Below are 20,208 nucleotides of genomic sequence, written 5' to 3' on the forward strand. Positions count from 1 at the left end.
ATGGAAGATCTTCTTCTGTGTCTCTCCTCCTCTCTGTATATCTGACTTTGAATTATAAATAAATAAATAAATGTTTTTTAAAAAAGAAATTAAATCATGATATTTAACTTCCTTGCAGCTTTTAAAATTAATTCATTTTGTACTCCATTTTTTTTTAAAGATTTATTGTTATTGGAAAGCCAGATATACAGAGAGGAGAAGAGACAGAGAGGAAGATCTTCCATCCGATGTTTCACTCCCCAAGTGAGCCGCAACGGGCCGGTGCTGTGCCAATCCGATGCCGGGAACTAGGAACCTCTTCCAGGTCTCCCACACGGGTGCAGGGTCCCAAAGCTTTGGGCCGTCCTCAACTGCTTTCCCAGGCCACAAGCAGGGAGCTGGATGGGAAGTGGAGCTGCCGGGATTAGAACCGGCGCCCATATGGGATCCCAGGGCTTTCAAGGCAAGGACTTTAGCTGCTAGGCCACGCTGCCGGGCCCTTGTACTCCATTTTTGTGACAGATTCATATCTCCAACATGATTTTTCATGCTTCAAGAAATAAGGCATATTCGGTATTGTAGTACTGTTTCTTGTTCTGGTTGCAGTGTTTTCCATTCCAGCTTCCTGCTGATGTGCCCACTAAGGCAGCACAGATCGTTGCCCAAGTTCTTGGGGTTTCTGCTATCTAGGTGCAAACCTCTGATGGTGTTCTTGGCCCTTTGTTTTGGCTTCGACAGCCTTGGATGGTGGGGCCATTTGGAGATTGACATAGCAGTTGAAAATATTCATCTCTGCCTCTTCCTTTCTCTCAGTTACTCTGGTTTTCAGTTAAAAATAGCAACAACAAGAAGAAACAACCACAAAACTTAAAGTGCATGCATGGGAAGTTTAAATGGGGTCTCTACATTCTCAGTTAAGCGTGGAGAGGGAAATAAATTTTTTTTTTTAAGATTTATTTTATTTTTATTACAAAGTCAGATATACTGAGAGGAGGAGAGATAGAGAGGAAGTGGAGCTGCCGGGATTAGAACCAGCGGCCACATGGGATCAAGGCGAGGACCTTAGCCACTAGGCCACGCTGCTGAGCCCGGGAAATAAAAATTTAAAAATAGTACATATTACAAAAAAAACTGTCAGGAGTCAATATTTATTACTGCAGCAATAAATATCTATGAAATATCTTCACTGGTTAAATGATATGACTCATTTTTAAAGATCTGAATTAGTAATATGTTGTCCGCAAGAGACATTCCTAAATCAAAAGGAGTTTAGTGGCTAGGGTTGTGGTGTTGTGTCAGTGTGGCTTCCTTCCAGTGCTGGCTAGTTCTCACCTTACACGCACCGTGTCCCATATGGGTGCCAGTTCTAATCCCGGCAGTCCTGCTTCCCATCCAACTCCCTGCTTGTGGCCTGAACGGCAGTCGAGGACAGCCCAGAGCCGTGGGACCCTGCACCCGTATGGGAGACCTGGAAGAGGCTCCCAACTCCTGGTTTTGGATCAGATCAGCTCTGGCCGTTGCAGCCACTTGGGGAGTGAATCAACAGATGGAAGATCTTCCTCTCTGTCTCTTCTCCTCTCTGTATATCTGATTTGCAATAAAAATTAAAAAAAAAAAAACAACTTTTTTTTTTTTTTGGAAAACGAAACAAAAAAGCCTTTTTCTTAATCTTACAAAGGAGTTTGAAATGTGGAAAGTATAGAGCAGTGGTTATAAATATCCTATAGACGTGTAAACAAATGCGGAATGTTTATGTAGGCATATGTTTCGAAGATTAATTTGTTTATTTGAACGTTATAGTTAAAGAAAGAGAGGGAGGGATACAGGAATATTCAATCTTCTGTGTCACTTCCCAAATGACAAGAACAGCCAAGCTGAGCCAGGAACCAGATGATGCACCCAGGTCTCCCACCTGAGTAACAGAGCCCAAGCCCTTGGGACGTCATCCACTGCTTTCCCAGATACACTAGGAGGGAATTGGATAGGAAGTTGAGCTGATTGCATAAGAGTTGGTGCCCATCAGGGATCTGGTATTGCAGGTCGAAGCTTAACCTTCTATGTCACAATGTTAACAGCACGGCCCGCCTGTCCCCTAACCCACATCTCTTTAAAAAAAGATTTAATTGGAAACTCATTGGAGATGAAGAGACAGAGGGATCTATTTTATTTTTATTTACTTATTTTTAAAGATCTATTATTTATTTATTTTTATTGGAAAGTTGGAAGAGATGGCGAGAAATAAATTTAGTCAGCTGGTTCCCTCCCCAAATGGCCGCAATGGCCGGAACTGAGTCAATCTGAAGCTAGGAGTCAGAGCTTCTTCTGGGTCTCACATACAGGTGCAGGGTCTCGGCTTTGGCCATCTGGACTGCTTTCCCAGGCCACAGGCAGGGAAGTGAAATGGAAGTGGAGCAGCCGGGATACAAACCCGCGCACCCATATGGGATCTTGGCGCATGCAAGTAGAGGACTTTAGTCATTAGGCTACTGTGTCGGGCCTGATTTATTTTATTTTAAAATTTGTTTTTTATTTGATTTATACAGAGAGAAAGCTCTTCCATCCACTGATTCACTCCCGAAATGGCTACAATGGGCAGAGATGTACCAATCTGAAACCAGAAGTCAGGAACTTCTTGGTATCACAGGTGGATGCAGGGTCCCAAGGACTCATGCCATTGTCCACTGCCTTTTTAGATGACAATCGGGAGCTTGAAGGGAAGTACAGCAGCCAGGACACAGACAGTCTCCCATATGGGAGCTGGAGCTTAAAGGTGGAGCATCATCTAACTATGGCAGTCCCAAGCAGGGAACTGGAAGGAAAGTAGAACAGCGGGATAAGAACTGGCACCCATGTGCAATCCCAGCACATGTAAGAGATGAATTTTAACCATTAGGCTACCTCGCTGGGCCCATCCAATTTTCTTTCTTTTTTTTTTTTTTTTTTTAAGGAACAGCGTCACCTATCCGGTAACATACATAAGCTCAACTTATAGGAAAAAGCCCTTTTTTTTTTTTTTTTTAAAGATTTATTCATTTTATTTCTGCCAGATATACACTGAGGAGGAGAGACAGAGAGGAAGATCTTCTGTCCAATGATTCAATCCCCAAGTGAGCCGCAACGGGCCGGTGCGCGCCGATCCGAAGCCGGGAACCTGGAACCTCCTCCGGTCTCCCACGCGGGTGCAGTGTCTCAGTGCATTGGGCCGTCCTCAACTGCTTTCCCAGGCCACAATCAGGGAGCTGGATGGGAAGTGGAGCTGCCGGGATTGGAACCGGCGCCCACATGGGATCGCGGGGCGTTCAAGGCAAGGACTTAAGCTGCTAGGCCACGCTGCCGGGCCCCATCCAATTTCTTAATTGAAAGTTTTAACTGGTAACAGTCTGAGAGAATAATACAGTCAGAAGCACTGTACCCATGACTTCAGTTGAACAATAATCTTCTTGTGTATATATTAACATTTGGAAAGTAAAAGCTAATTTCCTTAAGTTTAGATTTCTTAACAAAATGGCCTTTCTTCATGACCATTGTTTTTCTGCAATACCCTACTGTGAGATTGAATCCACACTCATATATTCCTAATTAGAGCCTGGCATGATGTCTCAATTGCAAAATCCTCATTTTGGAATCACCATGATCCTATGTGGGCACCAGTTCATGCCCTGGGTTCTCCACTTCCCATCCAGCTCCCTGCTTGTTGCTTGGGAAAGCAGTAGAGGATGGACTAAAGTCTTGGGACCCTGCACCCACGTGGGAGACCTAGACGAAGTTCCTGGTTTCTGAGCCAGCTGTTGGATCTTTCTCCCTTTATTTTCCTCTCTATGTAAATCTATCTTTCCAATAAAAATAGACTAATGTGTTTTTTAAAAATCTCTAGTTGTCCCCCAAAAGAAACAATTTGGTGATTGGGGGAAAAGCTGATTTTTGGGCATGTAGCTGTGTGGGGGATGACAGCTTTACCAAAAAGATAAGCATCACAATGGTTTGATAAGGGAATATCCAGCCTTATCTAGGTGAGATTGGTTAAAAAATGGCTAATTCTTTTGTCACCTTTTGTCTCTGGAATGGGTTATTTGGGGCTCTGTGGATAAGGTTGAAGGATTGAATAGATGAAAGTTCTGCCTGCAGCAAGGTGGCTAAAAACAGTCTTAGATTTGAAAGGGTCATAGATTAGTAGACTGGATTAAAAAGCAAAACCCATCTGTTTGTTGCCTACAGGAGACCCGTTTCATCAACAAAGATCAGAGGAAACTATATCTGGTGGATTTTGATTTTTTTTTGTTGTTAGTTTCATCTCTTGAACGCACTTTCTTCTGATTAAATTCTTCAATGACTCATAGATTATACGATAGCCTCATTTTCTTCTAGAAGGTTCTTGATTTTCATTTCTTCAGCTACACATTAGTCAGTCATTCAGTAGCATGTTATTTAACTTCATGGTGTTGTTAATTTCTTTTTGTTCTTCCTGTTGTTTTGTGTCTTTTCTTCTAAGGGGATGTACAGTAACTGTGTAATGGAGACTATCATTTCAAATAGCATGTTATTTAACTTCATGGCGTTGCAAATTTCCATTTTTGTTCCTGTTGTTGATTTTGTATTGTGGCTTTTCATTTAAGGAGATATATAGTAGCTGTGTAATGGAGATTATCATATCCAGATGTTTGAATATAATGTAGTATGCATCTCTACTTTCCGACAAAGATGGACTTGCAATGAAACTGTTTATTATATCTTGACAATAGGATGCTGGACTCTCTGCCACTGTCCATTCCTGCAATGATGGACATATGACTGTGTAAGAAGAACTACACTATAGTAATGATGTAGGGAACTCAGTGAGAGGGGAGGGTATTGGGGAGGGGCTAAGGGAAATCCCAGGGTCTATGGAACTGTATCATAAAATTAAAAAAAAAAAAAGTCTAGTGGGACGTTTTGTAAGTTGCTGGGGAGAGATTGGACAGTGGCAGGAGGCTTCCTTTAAGATGTGTCCTAGGCCAGAAGCTAGAGGGTTTATTCACCAACCTGAAAGGTGTGGGGGTTTGCTCTTGGATTCCTGTCTCTGGGGTTTCCTGGCTAAGCTCCTCTTTGACCTTTGTTAAGCCTGCTGTGGAGATAATTTAAAATCTGAGGTTTTAGAATCTCATTAGGAGGTGTTGATATTTAGCCCGGTGCAGAAACCACCCTTAGGAAAGAGATTTCCATTTGAGATAAACAGCTTGAAAGATCAGTAGTTTCATGAAGAAATAGAAGGTGATTTCCTTTTTCTCCAATTAATTGAAAACTAAAGCACTGGGGTCAGTGTTGTGACGCAACTGGTTAAGCTCTTGCCTGCTACTGTGCCTGAGAAGGCTACATGAAATGGTACAAATATCTCGGGCCCTACAGCCACTGAAAAGCAGCTGGTGGCTCTTGATTGGGCCTGATGCAGCCCTTTAGGGAATGAACCAGCAGATGAAAGATCTCTCCCTTTATTTCCTGTAACTCTGGCTTTCAAATAACTGAATAAATCTAAAAGGAAGGAAGAACAGGAACTGCATCATAAATCAGTTTGGAAGGACAGGATTCTCAACCTAGGCACTCTGAAATGGGATCAGGTGTTCAGGTGGGGGTCAGGAGAGAGCTTTCATTTCTGGTTCACTTACAACTGTCTGCTTCAATGGCTGGGAATGTGGAAAGCCAGGATTCAAGAGCTGCTTCTGGGTATTCTTGGAGTGTACCAAGGCCCATGCACTTGAGCCATTCTCATCTTTTTTCCAGGCCATAAGTAGGGTGCTGTATCACAAGTGGAACAGCCAGGAGTTGAATTTGTGCCCATATGGGATGCCTACACTGCAGGCAGACACTTCATTTGTCTACCACAATATCAGCAACTGTGGCTGAGGAAACAGTGGAGATGGTCAGAGTGCTAGGGCCCCCATACCCGTGGGGAGACCTGGAAGGGTTCTTGGCTCTGAACTGACCCATCTTCACCTCTTGTTCCCATGTTGGGAGTGAACCAGCTGGTAAGGGATTCTACGTGTGTGCTTCTGCCTCTGTGTCTTTCAAATAAATATAAATCAATGCTGAAGCATTGCAATATATTTTCCATGAAATGAAACTTCATTGCTTTGTTTCCAGTATATTCTATTTTGTTTGTTTAATGTATCAAATGATTGTTTTTAATTTTTATTGTTTTTTTGTCCTCCAAGGTTTATTCATTTTATTTGAAAGTTGGAGTTACATAGAAAGAGATGGGGTCAATATGTTGGCTGAACTGACTCATTCTCTGCCTCAAGGCATAGTGATCCTATATGGATGCCAGGTTGTATCCCTGCTGTTCTACTTCCCATCCAGCTTCCTTCTCATGGCCTGTGAAAGCAGTAGAGGATGACCCAAAGTCTTGGGACTCTGCACGGAAAACTAAGAGGAAGCCGGGCCAGTCCTAAGCAAAGATTCAGGGGCTAATTTTGAGTCTCCCATATGAGTTTAAGGGACCATGCATCTCGGCCATTTTTTCCACTATCTTCCCAGGCCTTTAAATGGGAACTGGATTGAAAATAGAGCAGCCTAGACTATGTGAGATGCAGATAACATAGGCAGAAGATTACCACGCTATGTGAGCACAAAGTAGCTCACTGGGATGTAGTTTAAACTTTCGAAATGTATTCTGTGATTTGAGATGTAAGTATAAATAAAACACTGAATTTTATAGCTATTTTTTTCTTCAGAATATGATAATTTGAAAATTGTGTTAATTTTCATCTCCTTGAAAGAACAAAAAACAGGGCTAGACGGAGGCTAGAGACAGAGATCCCACAGGTGGGATCCCACTTTGCAGATGGATGTAGAAGCCTTAACTAGCCAGATCAAAGCAGGACCCCGAGTTCTGTCCAGGACGGAGGAGGGGACCAAGCTGCCAGGCTGCTTTAGAAGGAAGCTGAATTGGCAGCACACCAGTTAGAACTGCATCCAGCACTCTGACTGGGGATGGGATGACCTGAGGGGCAGCTAACGGCACTGAGGCAGCCCTGTTCCTTTTGTGATGCTTTTTGTGTTCGATGTTCAAATCATTGCTTTAATGTATCATGTTGAAAGAACCCATGCCTGTTAATTTCACTGTAAGAAAATACCACCTTAAAAAACTTTTAAAATAATATTTGTGACTCAGATTCTATTTCAATTGGACAGTGCCTTTTAAGAACAACAGAAAGGACTGGAAAGACTACATGCTTGAATCCACTCCAGTTCTGAAGGCAATACCATAGGGTTTCTGAACATGTGTGTCCTGCCAACCATTAGATTGCAATCTCTGTGAAAGCTGCCGTTTATCTGTCCTCTTAGTCACGGCGAGAGTATTGAGCTATTGTTAAATGTCTGTACTGAGGCAGGCGTCAAAGCAGATTGATCTCCCAGGGTTAGGAACAGTCTTACACGTGAGAGCTTTCTGAGAAGGATTATCAGGTGTTCATGTGCACATTAGGTTTAAAACAGGTATGGGGAAATTGTACCTGATTTAGAGGCAATTGGATTTTATTTGTCCTTGTGATGGTATCTGTAGCCATTGAATATGAGAGTTTGTTCTTTAGCGATGGAGATGCTGCCTAGAGAGTGATCTTGGGTTGCTGTAGGGACCTTAAGCCAAAGTGGTGAGGCAGAAAGCACACTGCTTAGGATGCCCACATCTCCCTGCTTCAGGGGCCTGCATTGTGGGATGCAGGATAAGGTGCTGCCTGCCATGCCACTTGGCATTCAGCTCTTTGCCAATGTTCCTGGAAAAGCAGCCTAAGGTGATTCAAGTCACTGGGCCTCTGTCAGTCCTCCTAGGAGACCTGGAGGAGACCTAGGAAAGCTGTTGGCTTTCACCTAGCTCGGCCACAGTGGTTGCGACCACTTGGAGAGTGAACAAGCAGCTGGAACATTTCACTCTGTTTCTATAATCCTACGTTTCAGCTGATTAAATATTAAAAAAAAAAAAAAATAGTGAAGAGGGGCCCAGCAGCGTGGCCTAGCGGCTAAAGTCCTCGGCTTGAACACCCCGGGATCCCATATGGGCGCCGGTTCTAATCCTGGCAACTCCACTTTCCATCCAGCTCCCTGCCTGTGGCCTGGGAAAGCAGTTGATGGCAGCTCAGTGCTTTAGGACCCTGCACCCGCGTGGGAGACCCGGAGGAGGTTCCTGACTCCTGGCTTCGGCTTGGCACAGCACCAGCCGTTGCGGCTCACTTGGGGAGTGAATCATCGGAAGGAAGATCTTCTCTCTGTCTCTCCTCCTATCTGTATGTCTGACTTTGCAATAAAAATAAATAAATCTTTTTTTAAAAAAGATAAATCTTTTTAAAAAATTAGTGAAGAGGTTTAATCTCTGCCAATGACAAGGTTAACTTCCCATACTCGACCTGGCCTTGGGCTACTGTGTGTATTTTGAAAGGGAGTGGGTGGATCAGAGCTGTCCCATCCACTGTGTTTGACTGTTCGAACAAAAGTCTAGTTGTAGTGGGATGAGGAGTAGGTGTGTAGTTGGTTACAGCTGACAGTTCTAGGAAGACAAGTTGTAAAAATGTGAAATGAGACAGGGAGGCTACTAGCTGTTCTGCAAGGTCCTGTTTCTTTAGAATGAAAAGGTGTGAGTGTTCAGAGCCTATGAGGAAGGAGCCAGGAGGGAAGATTCACTAATTTCAATATTGGCTACAGGACTCACTATAATTTATCTGTTTGAAATGTGTAAACACCTGCGCAGAACATTAACAGCTAAGAGCCTTGACTGGCAAACACTCAGTTCTTAGAAAGCTGAGATACAGGCGTGGTAGCCTAGCAGTGAAAGTCCTTGCTGTACACGGGCTAGGATCCAATTTGGATGCCAATTTTAATCTCGTTGGCCCCCCTTCCGATCCAGCGTCCTGTTTGTGGCCTGAGAAAGCAGTCAAGGGTGGCCCAAAGTCTTGGGACCCTGTACCCGCATGAGAGACCTGGAAGAGGTTCCTGACTTCCAGCCTTGGATCAGTTTAGCTCCAGCTTTTTTGGCCACTTTAGGGAGTGAATCAATGGATGGAAGATCTTCCTCTCAGTCTCTCCTATCTGTATGTTTGACTTTCCAATAAAAAATAAAAAAAATCTTAAAAAGACTTGTATATCTTTTTTTCTGTTTAAGTGGATGAGTTTGGAGAAATGTACTTGAGACCCAAGGTCACAGGAGCCATCTTTATCAGTCCCTTGCCAGGTAGAGAATTATCTGGTTATCTCATGACTTGGGTGTCATACCATGGTGTCTTGGATAGCATCTGTAGTTGGAAGGGCGCATTCCAGCAAGGGTGACATGTTGGAGGATCAATTGTAGAAAACAAAACTTTTCCTGAAATATTGAGAACTGTTTTCTTTTTAAGAACAGGTTTTGTAGCTCACCATCTTTTTTAAGGTTCTTAATGAGTAAAGCATATCTGTATCTGGGAAATTTTTAATTAAAGAAATGTCTGTGTGTTGGGGATGGAATAAAACAGTGGAGTACATATCGAGAGACACTGGGAAGCTTTCCTTCTGCTGGTTCACTCCCTAGATGCCCACACAGCTGGGGTCAAGCCAGGTCTCATCTTTGGGAGCCTGGGAATCCCTTAAGTTATCTCCTTTACTGGAGGCAGGGGACCAACCTGTAAGCCATAATGTACTGACTTCCCGGTGCACATAGCAAGAGACTGGCTCAGGAAGCTTAGTGGGGAGTCAAATAGACACTGTGATACTGAATTTGGGCTTCTCAATCTCTTATCTACTGTGCCAAACATCTTCCCTAACGTATTTTTCCATTTACTGTTAGAAAAATGATTCTGGTAATGCACGTGCAGCTATTATTTAATACTAATGAGCTTTCACCAGATTTTAGTCTACCAATTATACCAAAAAATATGTGGATCTAGGAAGAGAAAGAACATCAGGATTGCTCAGAAGTGGCAGGGGTGGTTATTAGGAACATCGACATTGGCTATTGACCACATCCTCAAGGACTGGATTCCATATTAGGCACTGCATAGCATGCTGTGCACCCAGCTTGTGTGCGTGTTTTGTATTAAACACAGGTTGCTAATGTTGGAAACAGCAATGCTACATTGGTGCAACACAGTTGCTGTGTGTTCACAACTGGATATATAATAATAGACCTGAAGAATAATTATGTCCGCAATTAAAGAAACTACCAAAGGAGGCCAGTTGTTCATTTAAGAACCAAGTATGCATGGCAACCTTGGTTCAGTAATGGTAAGTGGTAGTAGAGAATAATATTCATTGTAAATGTTAATATGTTCTTATTATTTGATCCTGAACTGTTGCTTTTAGAGCAAGATCTGTGGATTGAATGTGAACACGTAAAGTGCCGGAATGGTAACTGGCATTCTAGCAAATGCCCAAAGCACGGATAAGAACTGTTCATAAGTTTATTTTTTTGTGGATTCAGCTTTGGAATAGTTATTGACTTTGGAGTTCTTAGTGGTGAAGATAGAACTACCCATTGCAGCAGTAAGTTCCAGCAATGTATACAAATAGCTAATCTTCATGAGAAACCTTTCCAGTTTAGTATCATTGCTCATTCTGCACAGTCTTCAGTACAGTGAGGGTGTAAAAAGGGATCCAGAATATGCCCTCCAGCCACAGTGTTGCCGAAGCTGGGAGCTGGGATGGTGGCCAGTCTTTGTCTAATTCCAGATAAAACCCCTATTCCTGAAAATATGGGAAACAGTTAAAATTTTGAAAAGGTAAGAATAAGTAACTGGACAAAAAGAAAAAGATTAGTTCTTGACTTAAATGTGGATGGGGTTTGTCCTTAAAAATGGAAATAATACTAAGGCAGCGGGTTTTGCTTTAGGATCCCTTGGTTTGGGATTCCAGGCACCCGTTAGAGTTCCAGAACTGTGGCAGGGGAGCTGTAGGGGAGCCATAGGCTTAAGAGAAAATTTTCCATAGAAATTCTCCTACAGGGGCTGCAAAGAGGCACGAGAAGTCTGGCATTTAACGAATGGTTGAATTTGGCATTGAGAATTTAGTTATAAGCCTGAGGGTAGAAGTTGAAGGCATTTGAATAAGAAAGAAGTCGGTAGGGCTGTAGCTCGAGGCAGATTTGAAATCTTGGGAGGTCTCCGTGGTTTCTTTTAACCTGGCCTTGAGTTGTGCTGACTGAACCCCAAAAGGCAGAGAATGGAGGATTAGGACACCTGGGATCAGTAGAGTTTCTTTCTGCACTGGAATGGCTTCTTTATATTTGAATCAACCCTTAATTTTCACTTTTGTTTAAAACTTTCTTGACCCCTCCCTCTATTCATGGCCTGATCAACCCTCCCTCTCTTCACCCCCACCCTGACATACAAATTCTGAGTCCAAAAGCCAAGTCACCATTTAAGGCTGGAGGAAGGGGAAAGCAGGCTTAGCCCCTTGGAGAAACTTCAGAGACTCCTGAGGACTCAGCCATGGGTATCCTGAAGCCCAGGTGCCTAGGAAAGAGGCCTCGCAGCCCAGAGGTAAGAGAGCAGGCCAAAGGGCCTTCCTCGGCACTTTATTTGGGATCGCTTTTTCTACTGTGAATTCTTCATGTGGTTTTTTTTTTTTTTTTTAAGATTTATTTATTTTATTACAAAGTCAGATATGCACAGAGGAGCAGAGACAGAGAGGGAGATCTTCCGTCCGATGAGTCACTCCCCAAGTGAGCCGCAACGGCTGGTGCTGCGCCGATCCGAAGCCGGGAGCCAGGAACCTCTTCCGGGTTTCCCACGCGGGTGCAGGGTCCCAAGGCTTTGGGCCGTCCTCGACTGCTTTCCCAGGCGACAAGCAGGGAGCTGGATGGGAAGTGGAGCTTCTGGGATTGGAACCGGCGCCCATATGGGATCCCGGGGTGTTCAAGGCGAGGACTTTAGCCGCTAGGCCACGCCGCTGGGCCCTGTTTTTGGTTTTTGATGGGTAGATAGACATACAGGGAAGGCTCAAAGATATCTTTTAAAAACGAGTTCAGCAATATTGCATTTTTTTTTCCTTTTTGTTTTTTTAAAGATTTATCTTTATTACAAAGTCAGATATACAGAGAGAGGAGGAGAGACCCAGAGGAAGATCTTCCGTTCGATGATTCAATCCCCAAGTGAGCCACAACGGGCCAGTGCGCGCCATTCCAAAGCCGAGAACCAGGAACCTCTTCCGGGTCTCCCACGCGGGTGCAGTGTCCCAATGCATTGGGCCGTCCTCGACTGCTTTCCCAGGCCACAATCAGGGAGCTGGATGGGAAGTGGAGCTGCCGGGATTAGAACCGGCGCCCACATGGGATCGAGGGGCGCGTTCAAGGCGTTCTCTGTCTCTCTTCCTCTCTATATCTGACTTTGTAATAAAAACAAATCTTTAAAAAAAAAAAAACAAATGCAAACTGCTGTCCAGAAGGTACTTTTAATAAGACAAAAGCCTTCCAACCCATCTGATTTTGTAGCTTACCAAACAATGGAAAGAAGTTAGCAGTCACACCCTTTTATTTTATCTTGGGTAAGCTATATAGTATTACTTCTAATGGCTTTGTCCTTGCCCTCTTGTAAATTGTTATCTGTTTTTCTGCTCACTGGAATTTTACTTCAAAGGTAGCACTTCTTTGGGTCTTTGTCTGCAGCTGGAGGAGTCCATCTTTATTGCCTTTAACTAATCTTGATTGCTTGCTTAAGTTGTCTGCATGAAAATTCTTTTTGTGAGACTGGATGTCTTCCTGTATTTACCTGAAATTCCCAGCTGTAGGAGCTTTATTTGGACCTCCCAGAGAGGTACCTCTACCCACAGCCTTGGGTTAGGTCAGCAGGGAGCTGAGGAGCCAGCATTTCAAGGACTGCCCATTTGGGAGGCTGGTGTTGCAGGGAGTAATAGCTTTACCTGTTAATGCAGACTGCTTGGCCCCCATCTTTTAAAAGAATTTATTTTAATGATTAAAGGAAAATGTTTTGATTTTTATTTGAAGACCAAGTTCTTTCTGCTGTATAGTAAATGTTGGTGTGTGACATTTGAAATAATTTATTGACTTCATGTGTTCTCCAGGGAAGTTAAAGTTAGTTCTCGGCACAGATTGTGCAAAATATTAGGTGATAAAATTATGTACCTTACATAAACACAGATGTGGCATATCTGTGATTCAAACAAGGAGAGGAAAATTGGGGAAATATATATATGTGTATATATATATATATATATGTGTGTATATATATATATATATATATATATATATATATATATATTAAAGGTCATGTGGTATTTGTGGTAAATCAAATGAAAGTTTACAGCTATCAATCCAGTTGTGGGGAAGAATAAACTACAGAAAATTAGGGATACCCTCTGAAAGGCTTCCTGTTTCTAGGTCATCTTGAAAACTTGTTTGTCGATTCAAAACGTATTTCTTTTGATGTTGTGAGTGTGGTAAGATAATAATCAGATTCTGTTCAAATGACGTAGCCATTTCACAATAAAATGTCACTTTGCTTAGTGCTGGTTGTGTGAAATTAGCAAGATGAGAGAAATGTGGGGAAATGGAGAAAACTATTCATATTTGACCTAAGGAGTTCCATATTCCTGTTGGTTCAGGATGGGTTGATGGTTAGAGCAACTTATATTATCATAGGTGTGCCTGGGGGAAAATCACTTGACATGATTTTGAACCCTTTGGGGCCAGAATATTCCCAGTGGAGGACTGGAGGAAGAACTCACAGCAGTAGACAGGTGGCTCAAGTCAGGAGCAGAAACAATCCCAGTTACAATAGTCATTAAACTGCGATTTAGTATCCTATGTTGACATAGAATACATTTTTTATACTTAAGGTGCATGTTTGAAAATGCAGCAGCATAGCTGAGTAGATTGAATGCACCCAAATCTGAACTGAAACACTAATAACATAGCTAGCAAAGCCTTTTTGTGACAGTAATTTAGTGGAGTTACTGGTGTTGCAAAATTATTCCCTTTTTTTTCTTGTTAAAAATTAGTGAAGGTGAAAGTTTCATTGGGAATGTTCCTTTTTTAAAGATTATATATATATTTTTATATATATATATTCTAAGATTTTTTTTTTTTAATTACAAGGTCAGATATGCAGAGAGGAGGAGAGACAGAGAGGAAGATCTTCCTTCCGATGATTCACTCCCCAAGTGAGCCGCAACGGGCCAGTGTGCGCCAATCCGATGCCGGGAACCTGGAACCTCTTCTGGGTCTCCCACGCGGGTGCAGTGTCCCAATGCATTGGGCCGTCCTCGACTGCTTTCCCAGGGCACAAGCAGGGAGCTGGATGGGAAGTGGAGCTGCCGGGATTAGAACCGGTGCCCATATGGGATCCCGGGGCGTTCAAGGCGAGGACTTTAGCCGCTAGGCCACTCCGCCCGGCCCTTGGCACTGATTCTAATCCTCACAGCCCTGCTTCTCATCCAGCTGCCTGCTTATAGCCTGGCAAAGCAGTACAGGATGCCCCAAAGCTTTGGTACCCAGCACCAACGTGGGAAAAAGCTCCTTGCTCTTGGCTTCAGATTGGCTCAGCTCCAGCCAGAGGCCACTTGGGGTGTTAATCAGAGGTCCCGCTTCCTTCTATCTATATTTTTGACTTTTAAAAATAAATATATAGGGCCCGGCGGCGTGGCCTAGTGGCCAAAGTCCTCGCCTTGAACACCCCGGGATCCCATATGGGCGCCGGTTCCAATCCCAGAAGCTCCACTTCCCATCCAGCTCCCTGCTTGTGGCCTGGGTAAGCAGTCGACGGCCCAATGCATTGGGAACTTGCACCCGCGTGGGAGACCTGGAGGAGGTTCCTGGCTCCCGGCTTCGGATTGGCGCGCACTGGCCCGTTGTGGCTCACTTGGGGAGTGAATCATCGGAAGGAAGATCTTCCTCTCTGTCTCTCCTCCTCTTTGTATATCTGGTTGTAATAAAAAAAAATGAATAAATCTTTTTAAAAAAAAAAAAGAACCAGTGCCAATATGGGACCTCCTGCGTGCAAAGCGAAGGCTTTAGCCGCTGACCTGTGCCATGTCCTGGAATTTTTTTTTTTCCTGAATTGTGCACATCTCTTGCCAAGCTCAGTATAGTTACATGAATAAGGTGAAATCTACCATTGTGGCTGTATTTGCATCACAAATGATGGGCCAGTATGATAAGATTTCTTTCCTTCCTACTCTGGGGGGCATCAGCATTCCACCCAATGCATTGTCTATAGTAAGACAAGAGTTTCTTTATTTTGATGTAATATGAAAGGAAACCTTATGGCCAAAATGGTGGCATTATGCATGAAGTCATCTGCAATGCCTGCAACTAAAGTGGCTGCCACTTAGTTCTGGTTACCCTGCTACTAATCCAACTCCCTGCCTGAGAACAGCAGAGGCTGACTGCTATGCTTGTCCCTCACTTGCCATTTTGGAGATTCAGCTGAAGCTCCTCGTTCCTGGGTTCCTTCTAACACTGCCCTGGCTTTTTTGGTCAGCTGTTGAAGGTATAAGCAATTTGGCTTTTCTCTGTATGTGTATCTCTGTAACTCTTTCAAACAAGCAGGTAGAGATTTTTTAATATAAATTAGAATGAAGTAACACCACAGAGCTATATTTCAGGCTTGGTGTATGTTAGTTCCATTAAATAATCCTCCCGCTCTTATTTTGTTATGATTCATTTATTTTATTGGAAAGGCAGATATACAGAGAGAAGGAGATACAGCAAGAAAGATCTTCAGTACACTGATTCATTCCACAACTGACCACAACTGCTGGAGCTGAGCTTGTCCAGAGCCAGGAGCCAGTAGCTTCAAAGCTTTGGCCCATCCTCAACTGTTTCCCAGACTACAGTCAGGGAGCTAGATGGCAAGCAGGGCCACCAGGATTACAACTGGCACCCATATGGGCAAGGCACGGACATGAGCCACTAGGTTACAGCTGCAGCCCTAATCCTGCCCTCGTGCCAGGATGCCGTGTGGGTGCCAGTTCATGCATCTCCAGCTTCATCAATGTTTTGTTCAGTTGTTGAAAATGCAGAATGGTAGCCAGAGTACTCTTGCATTTGCTTACCTTAAAGGGTCTAGCTCATTTTCCTGATGCTGACAACAGCCCTGGGGCAACCAACATATAGACAGCAGTACAGTCACATGAATGTTATTAGGGATAATAATACCTGGGCCATCATGTGATAGATTTCCTGGTGTATTTACTGGAAGCTGACTATGAAGGAAAAGTAATTTGATTTATTTATTTTTTTTTCGATTCTAAATTTTCAAAGTGTCCTAATGTGCCCGTTGACACCTATATTTTTGAATATATGACCCTGTAACTGTATAATAATTGAAGAAAGGCTCATTGCTTTTTTTTTTTTCCCCCTGGAGTAACTACTGTGAATATTTTTAGGCAGTTCTTACAAGATTTACATGTGGTCTGCACACATGCTTATGTGTTAAATGAAAAGAAATAACACATCTGCAATTTCTCTGCCTGACTCAGATACCTTGTCATGCAGTGATGACTGCTACTTAGACTAATGGCTGCACGTCACTGCACCATGTGAATATGTCAGTTTGTTTATTTCATTTATTTATTACTTACAGTTTTTTTGTTAGATTTCATTTTTATTTAATTGGCAGTTATTTTCCTAAATGGCTTCAATGGCCAGAATTGTTGTGGTCTGAAACCAGGACTTTCTTCCAGGTCTACCACATTAGGCCATCTTCCACTGTTTTCCAAGGCACATTAGGTGATGTGTTTTTTTAAGGGTTTTGTTTGTTTGTTTCCTTGTGAAGTTGCACAGCATTTAACTCTTTGATTTTCCACCTAGGTGTGTTGTCTTCCCATCCGTTTCTTGCTATTCTATTAAGGGTGATTCCGGTCCTTGTTAGATTGTGTGTGGCCTATTTATGGAGCTCATAGCAATCCTTTTATGTGTGGGGAATATTTTCCTTGATATTAATGCAAATACCTCTAATGTTGCAACTCTTGTGGTAATAATGGTGTAATAATGGTTTCAAAAAACAGTGAGAAGGAACTAGAGAGTGAGGCTTAATGACAAAGGTTCCTTCTTGGTCTGAGTTTCAGTAATTGCAATGGTGACACTCTTTTGCATATCCACAAGTAAATGAAGTGCATAGTTACTAATAGCAAAATGACTGTTATATGAATTTCCTCTCAATTCTTTAAAAATGTCCTGTTCACTAAAACAGTTATGAGAAATCAAGAAACTCCAATTGTTAATGTGAATGTAGAAAATTGGAACTCGTAATTGCAGTTGGGTTTATTCTGGTCAGATTTAAAGAAAATTTGTTGGCCTATTGACCAGTCCAAAGATCCATGCACCACAACCCAAGGCTTCCTTTCATCCTAGCCACCATGTGTGCATGTTCACCAAATGATAACACTAGCTATGTTATCCCATTACTGTAGTATGATTATGAAATAGCAAAATGCAAATGTTAACTCCATTGTCCATCCACATTTAGGTACATTTTTTTGAAAATTGCATGAGCTATTCATATATAAGATGTGCAGATTTATGTATATATTTTACTTCAGTACATTTTGCATGAAAGTTTTAGCTATTATCCATTGAATTGTACCCTGTGACCACATCGGCCAGAGCTCAGCCAAACTGAAGCCAGGGTTTTCTTCCAGGTCTTCCTGAGTGCAGGGTCCCAATGCTTTGACCATGCTAGACTGCTCTCCCAGGCCACCAGCAGGCAGCTGAATGGGAAGTGCAGTAGCTATGATACAAACCAGCACCCATATGGGCTCCCCATGTGCAAGGGAAGTACTTTAGCCACTGGGCTATCATGCCAGACCTGCAAATTAATATATCAAAACTTTACTGGGCAAGGCAGTAGTAGTTCTCACCATTTGTTATCTCAATCCTACTCATTTTGCTGGCCTCAGGAAAATCTCCCTGGTCATGTAAATACAACGATAATATCATTTTAGCTTTGTTATCAGATGTCACATTTGGTTACTCTCAATGTTTCTGTGGTTCTTAATGACATATTTGAGCTGATGGCAAGTCATTTCTGTGCTTGTTTTATAGGCAGATTCTGTCAAAAAACTAGTCAATGGCCCTCAGTCAGAATCCATGGAATACGGTAGATGTGGTCATGGGGAAGAAAAAAGATTGAAATTGAATCCTCCAAATCCCATTGAAAATGTAACTAACAATGTAGAAAGCCTAACAGATATTGAAGTGGAGAGGTGGCCACAAAGCAAGAAATCTCGCTTAAATGATCGTGTTAATGGCCATTTTGTTGGTGTGACAAATGCTGAAAAATCAAAAAGCTCTGAAGATGAGAAGAAACCAACCATACCTCCAAAATCATTTGCACAAACCTTAAAAAATAATGGCATTAAAAATGTACAGTACCTACCTACTGAAACAAACCCATCCTTTAAAAAATTCAATATTGAAAATTTGGGCAAGGCATTTGAAAATAGTTCGTATAAATTCCTGAAAGATTCCACAAGCCACAATAATGCCATGAACTCCATTGCTTTTGGTGCAAGTTGTGATCATCTCAAGGGGAAAAGTAATGTGTTTGTCTTCCAGACCCCTGGCTCGACCCACTTGTCACTTTCAGATTCTGCAAACTTGAATTGTCTACACAATGAAGGTGATCAACCTGAAAATCCTGAGAATCCATCAAATCAAGAACTCAAAGATGGCTCCCCAGTTCAACCATGTTTTTTTTCCCTCATAAAAGACAGGAGGTTAACAGTGGAGCAAGTGGTAGCCATAGAGGCTCTGACTCAGCTTTCTGAAGCCCCATCAGAGGATTCCTCCCCATCCAAGTCAGAGCAGGATGAAGAAGCAGATCAGAGAACAACTAGTTTGCTAAATAGATGTAAGGCTATCCTCTACCCCGTAAGTAAAGACCTCCAAGACCCAAACTTCCAAGGAAGACCTCAGAGCTTCCCTGTTTGTGAACTTTTGGACAAGCAAAGCTCACGCAATGTGGTACTGTTCAATGGCCAAAATACCCTTTCCAAGTCACACATCAACTCATCTCCAAACCAGACTACTACAAAGTTACCTGAACATGCAAAACTCAGAAACCCAGTATCTGAACTTAATCACAAATCAAGTACATCAAAAATCGACACCAGTAAAAGCATTACTCGTGATGAAATTACTCCTGTTGATTATTCCAAAAATTCGCTTCAGTTGCCAGCGGGAGTCAACAACTTGAGTTGTTATAACCAGTTCCCAGAAGGCAGAAAAAATCCTAGTTCAAAGGATGATCTATCCTGTCAGGATGTATCCTATAGTGAAATTGAGGAAGATGTTGCAACAGAGTTAGCCCAACTTGCAGGAAAAATTAAATGTAACCATTTAAATCCTGAGGACAAAAAAGTCGAAACTGTAGCCACAAGCCTTGATGCTAATAATATCCAGCAGAAATGTAGTCAGAAGAGCCCAACACAGAAATCCGATTCAACTGTACAAAATAATCATGGCTCTTCACTAACAAAGCAAAAGAATGCAACCCAGAAAAAGCCGAAATCCACCTCATCCAGAGACCGACGGAAAAAGAAACCCATAGTTGTGAACAGTCAAGAAAATCATGCAAAGATGCAGGAACTGTTGTCCTACAAGTACAGCATGTTCCATGGCATTTGGGTAGCGTGCAAGTTTCAAAGATATGGGCAGTTTGGTCCACGTGATTTTCATGTTCAATTTGACAAAATTACTTCTTTATCCAAATTTGCTAAGCCGCTGCCTCCATCCAGTTCCATACAACACAAGAACTTTCTTCCACTCAGCCAGATAAAACTTGAGAGCTATCCTGAATTGACACAGGAAGAAATGAAGATTGAACCATTGGATTCTCCCTTCATTATTCCCATCAAAACAGAATCCAATGGGCAGGTGCCAAGAGAAGGAACCTCCAATTCTTGGGAACAGTCAGCAGTGAATGTTAATCATAAAGCTCATCTTGTTTCCCAGGCCTACTGTCCAGGTGACCTGCCTGGTATCTTTCCAGAGAAAACCTCACCGAACCCAGAGAATATTCTCAGCAATGTAAATGTGGTGAATTCAGGTAGATTCACAGTGGTTACTCCTCAAAGAGAAGAGAAAGGCTGTGCAGCTGGTGTCGGAGCATCAGAATGTAACCAGGCAAAGCTTAATGAGTATACCATGCAGTACATGAGCAAACGTGCAAAAAGGCTGATGGCTTCCTCGAAAGATGCAGACATCATCCCACCCTGTAACTGTTTGGGTAAGTTGTAGATCTCTTCTTTACACCTACAAATAATGTTTTCAGTCACGAC

General features: G+C 42.6%; 1 protein-coding gene across 1 annotated transcript in view; it reads left to right on the plus strand.

Annotated features, from left to right (window-relative positions):
• TET1 (tet methylcytosine dioxygenase 1) overlaps window positions 1-20,208 on the plus strand; it is a 56,672-nt gene that overhangs the window by 18,143 nt on the left and 18,321 nt on the right. The window contains exon 3 of the mRNA XM_058671915.1: window positions 17,994-20,156. Coding sequence (XP_058527898.1) covers window positions 18,017-20,156 — 2,140 coding nt within the window. The 5' untranslated portion in view covers window positions 17,994-18,016. The remainder of the gene's footprint in view (window positions 1-17,993; window positions 20,157-20,208) is intronic.

The sequence above is a fragment of the Ochotona princeps genome, chromosome 13 (genome assembly GCF_030435755.1).
Source record: "Ochotona princeps isolate mOchPri1 chromosome 13, mOchPri1.hap1, whole genome shotgun sequence".
Lineage (NCBI taxonomy): Eukaryota > Metazoa > Chordata > Mammalia > Lagomorpha > Ochotonidae > Ochotona > Ochotona princeps.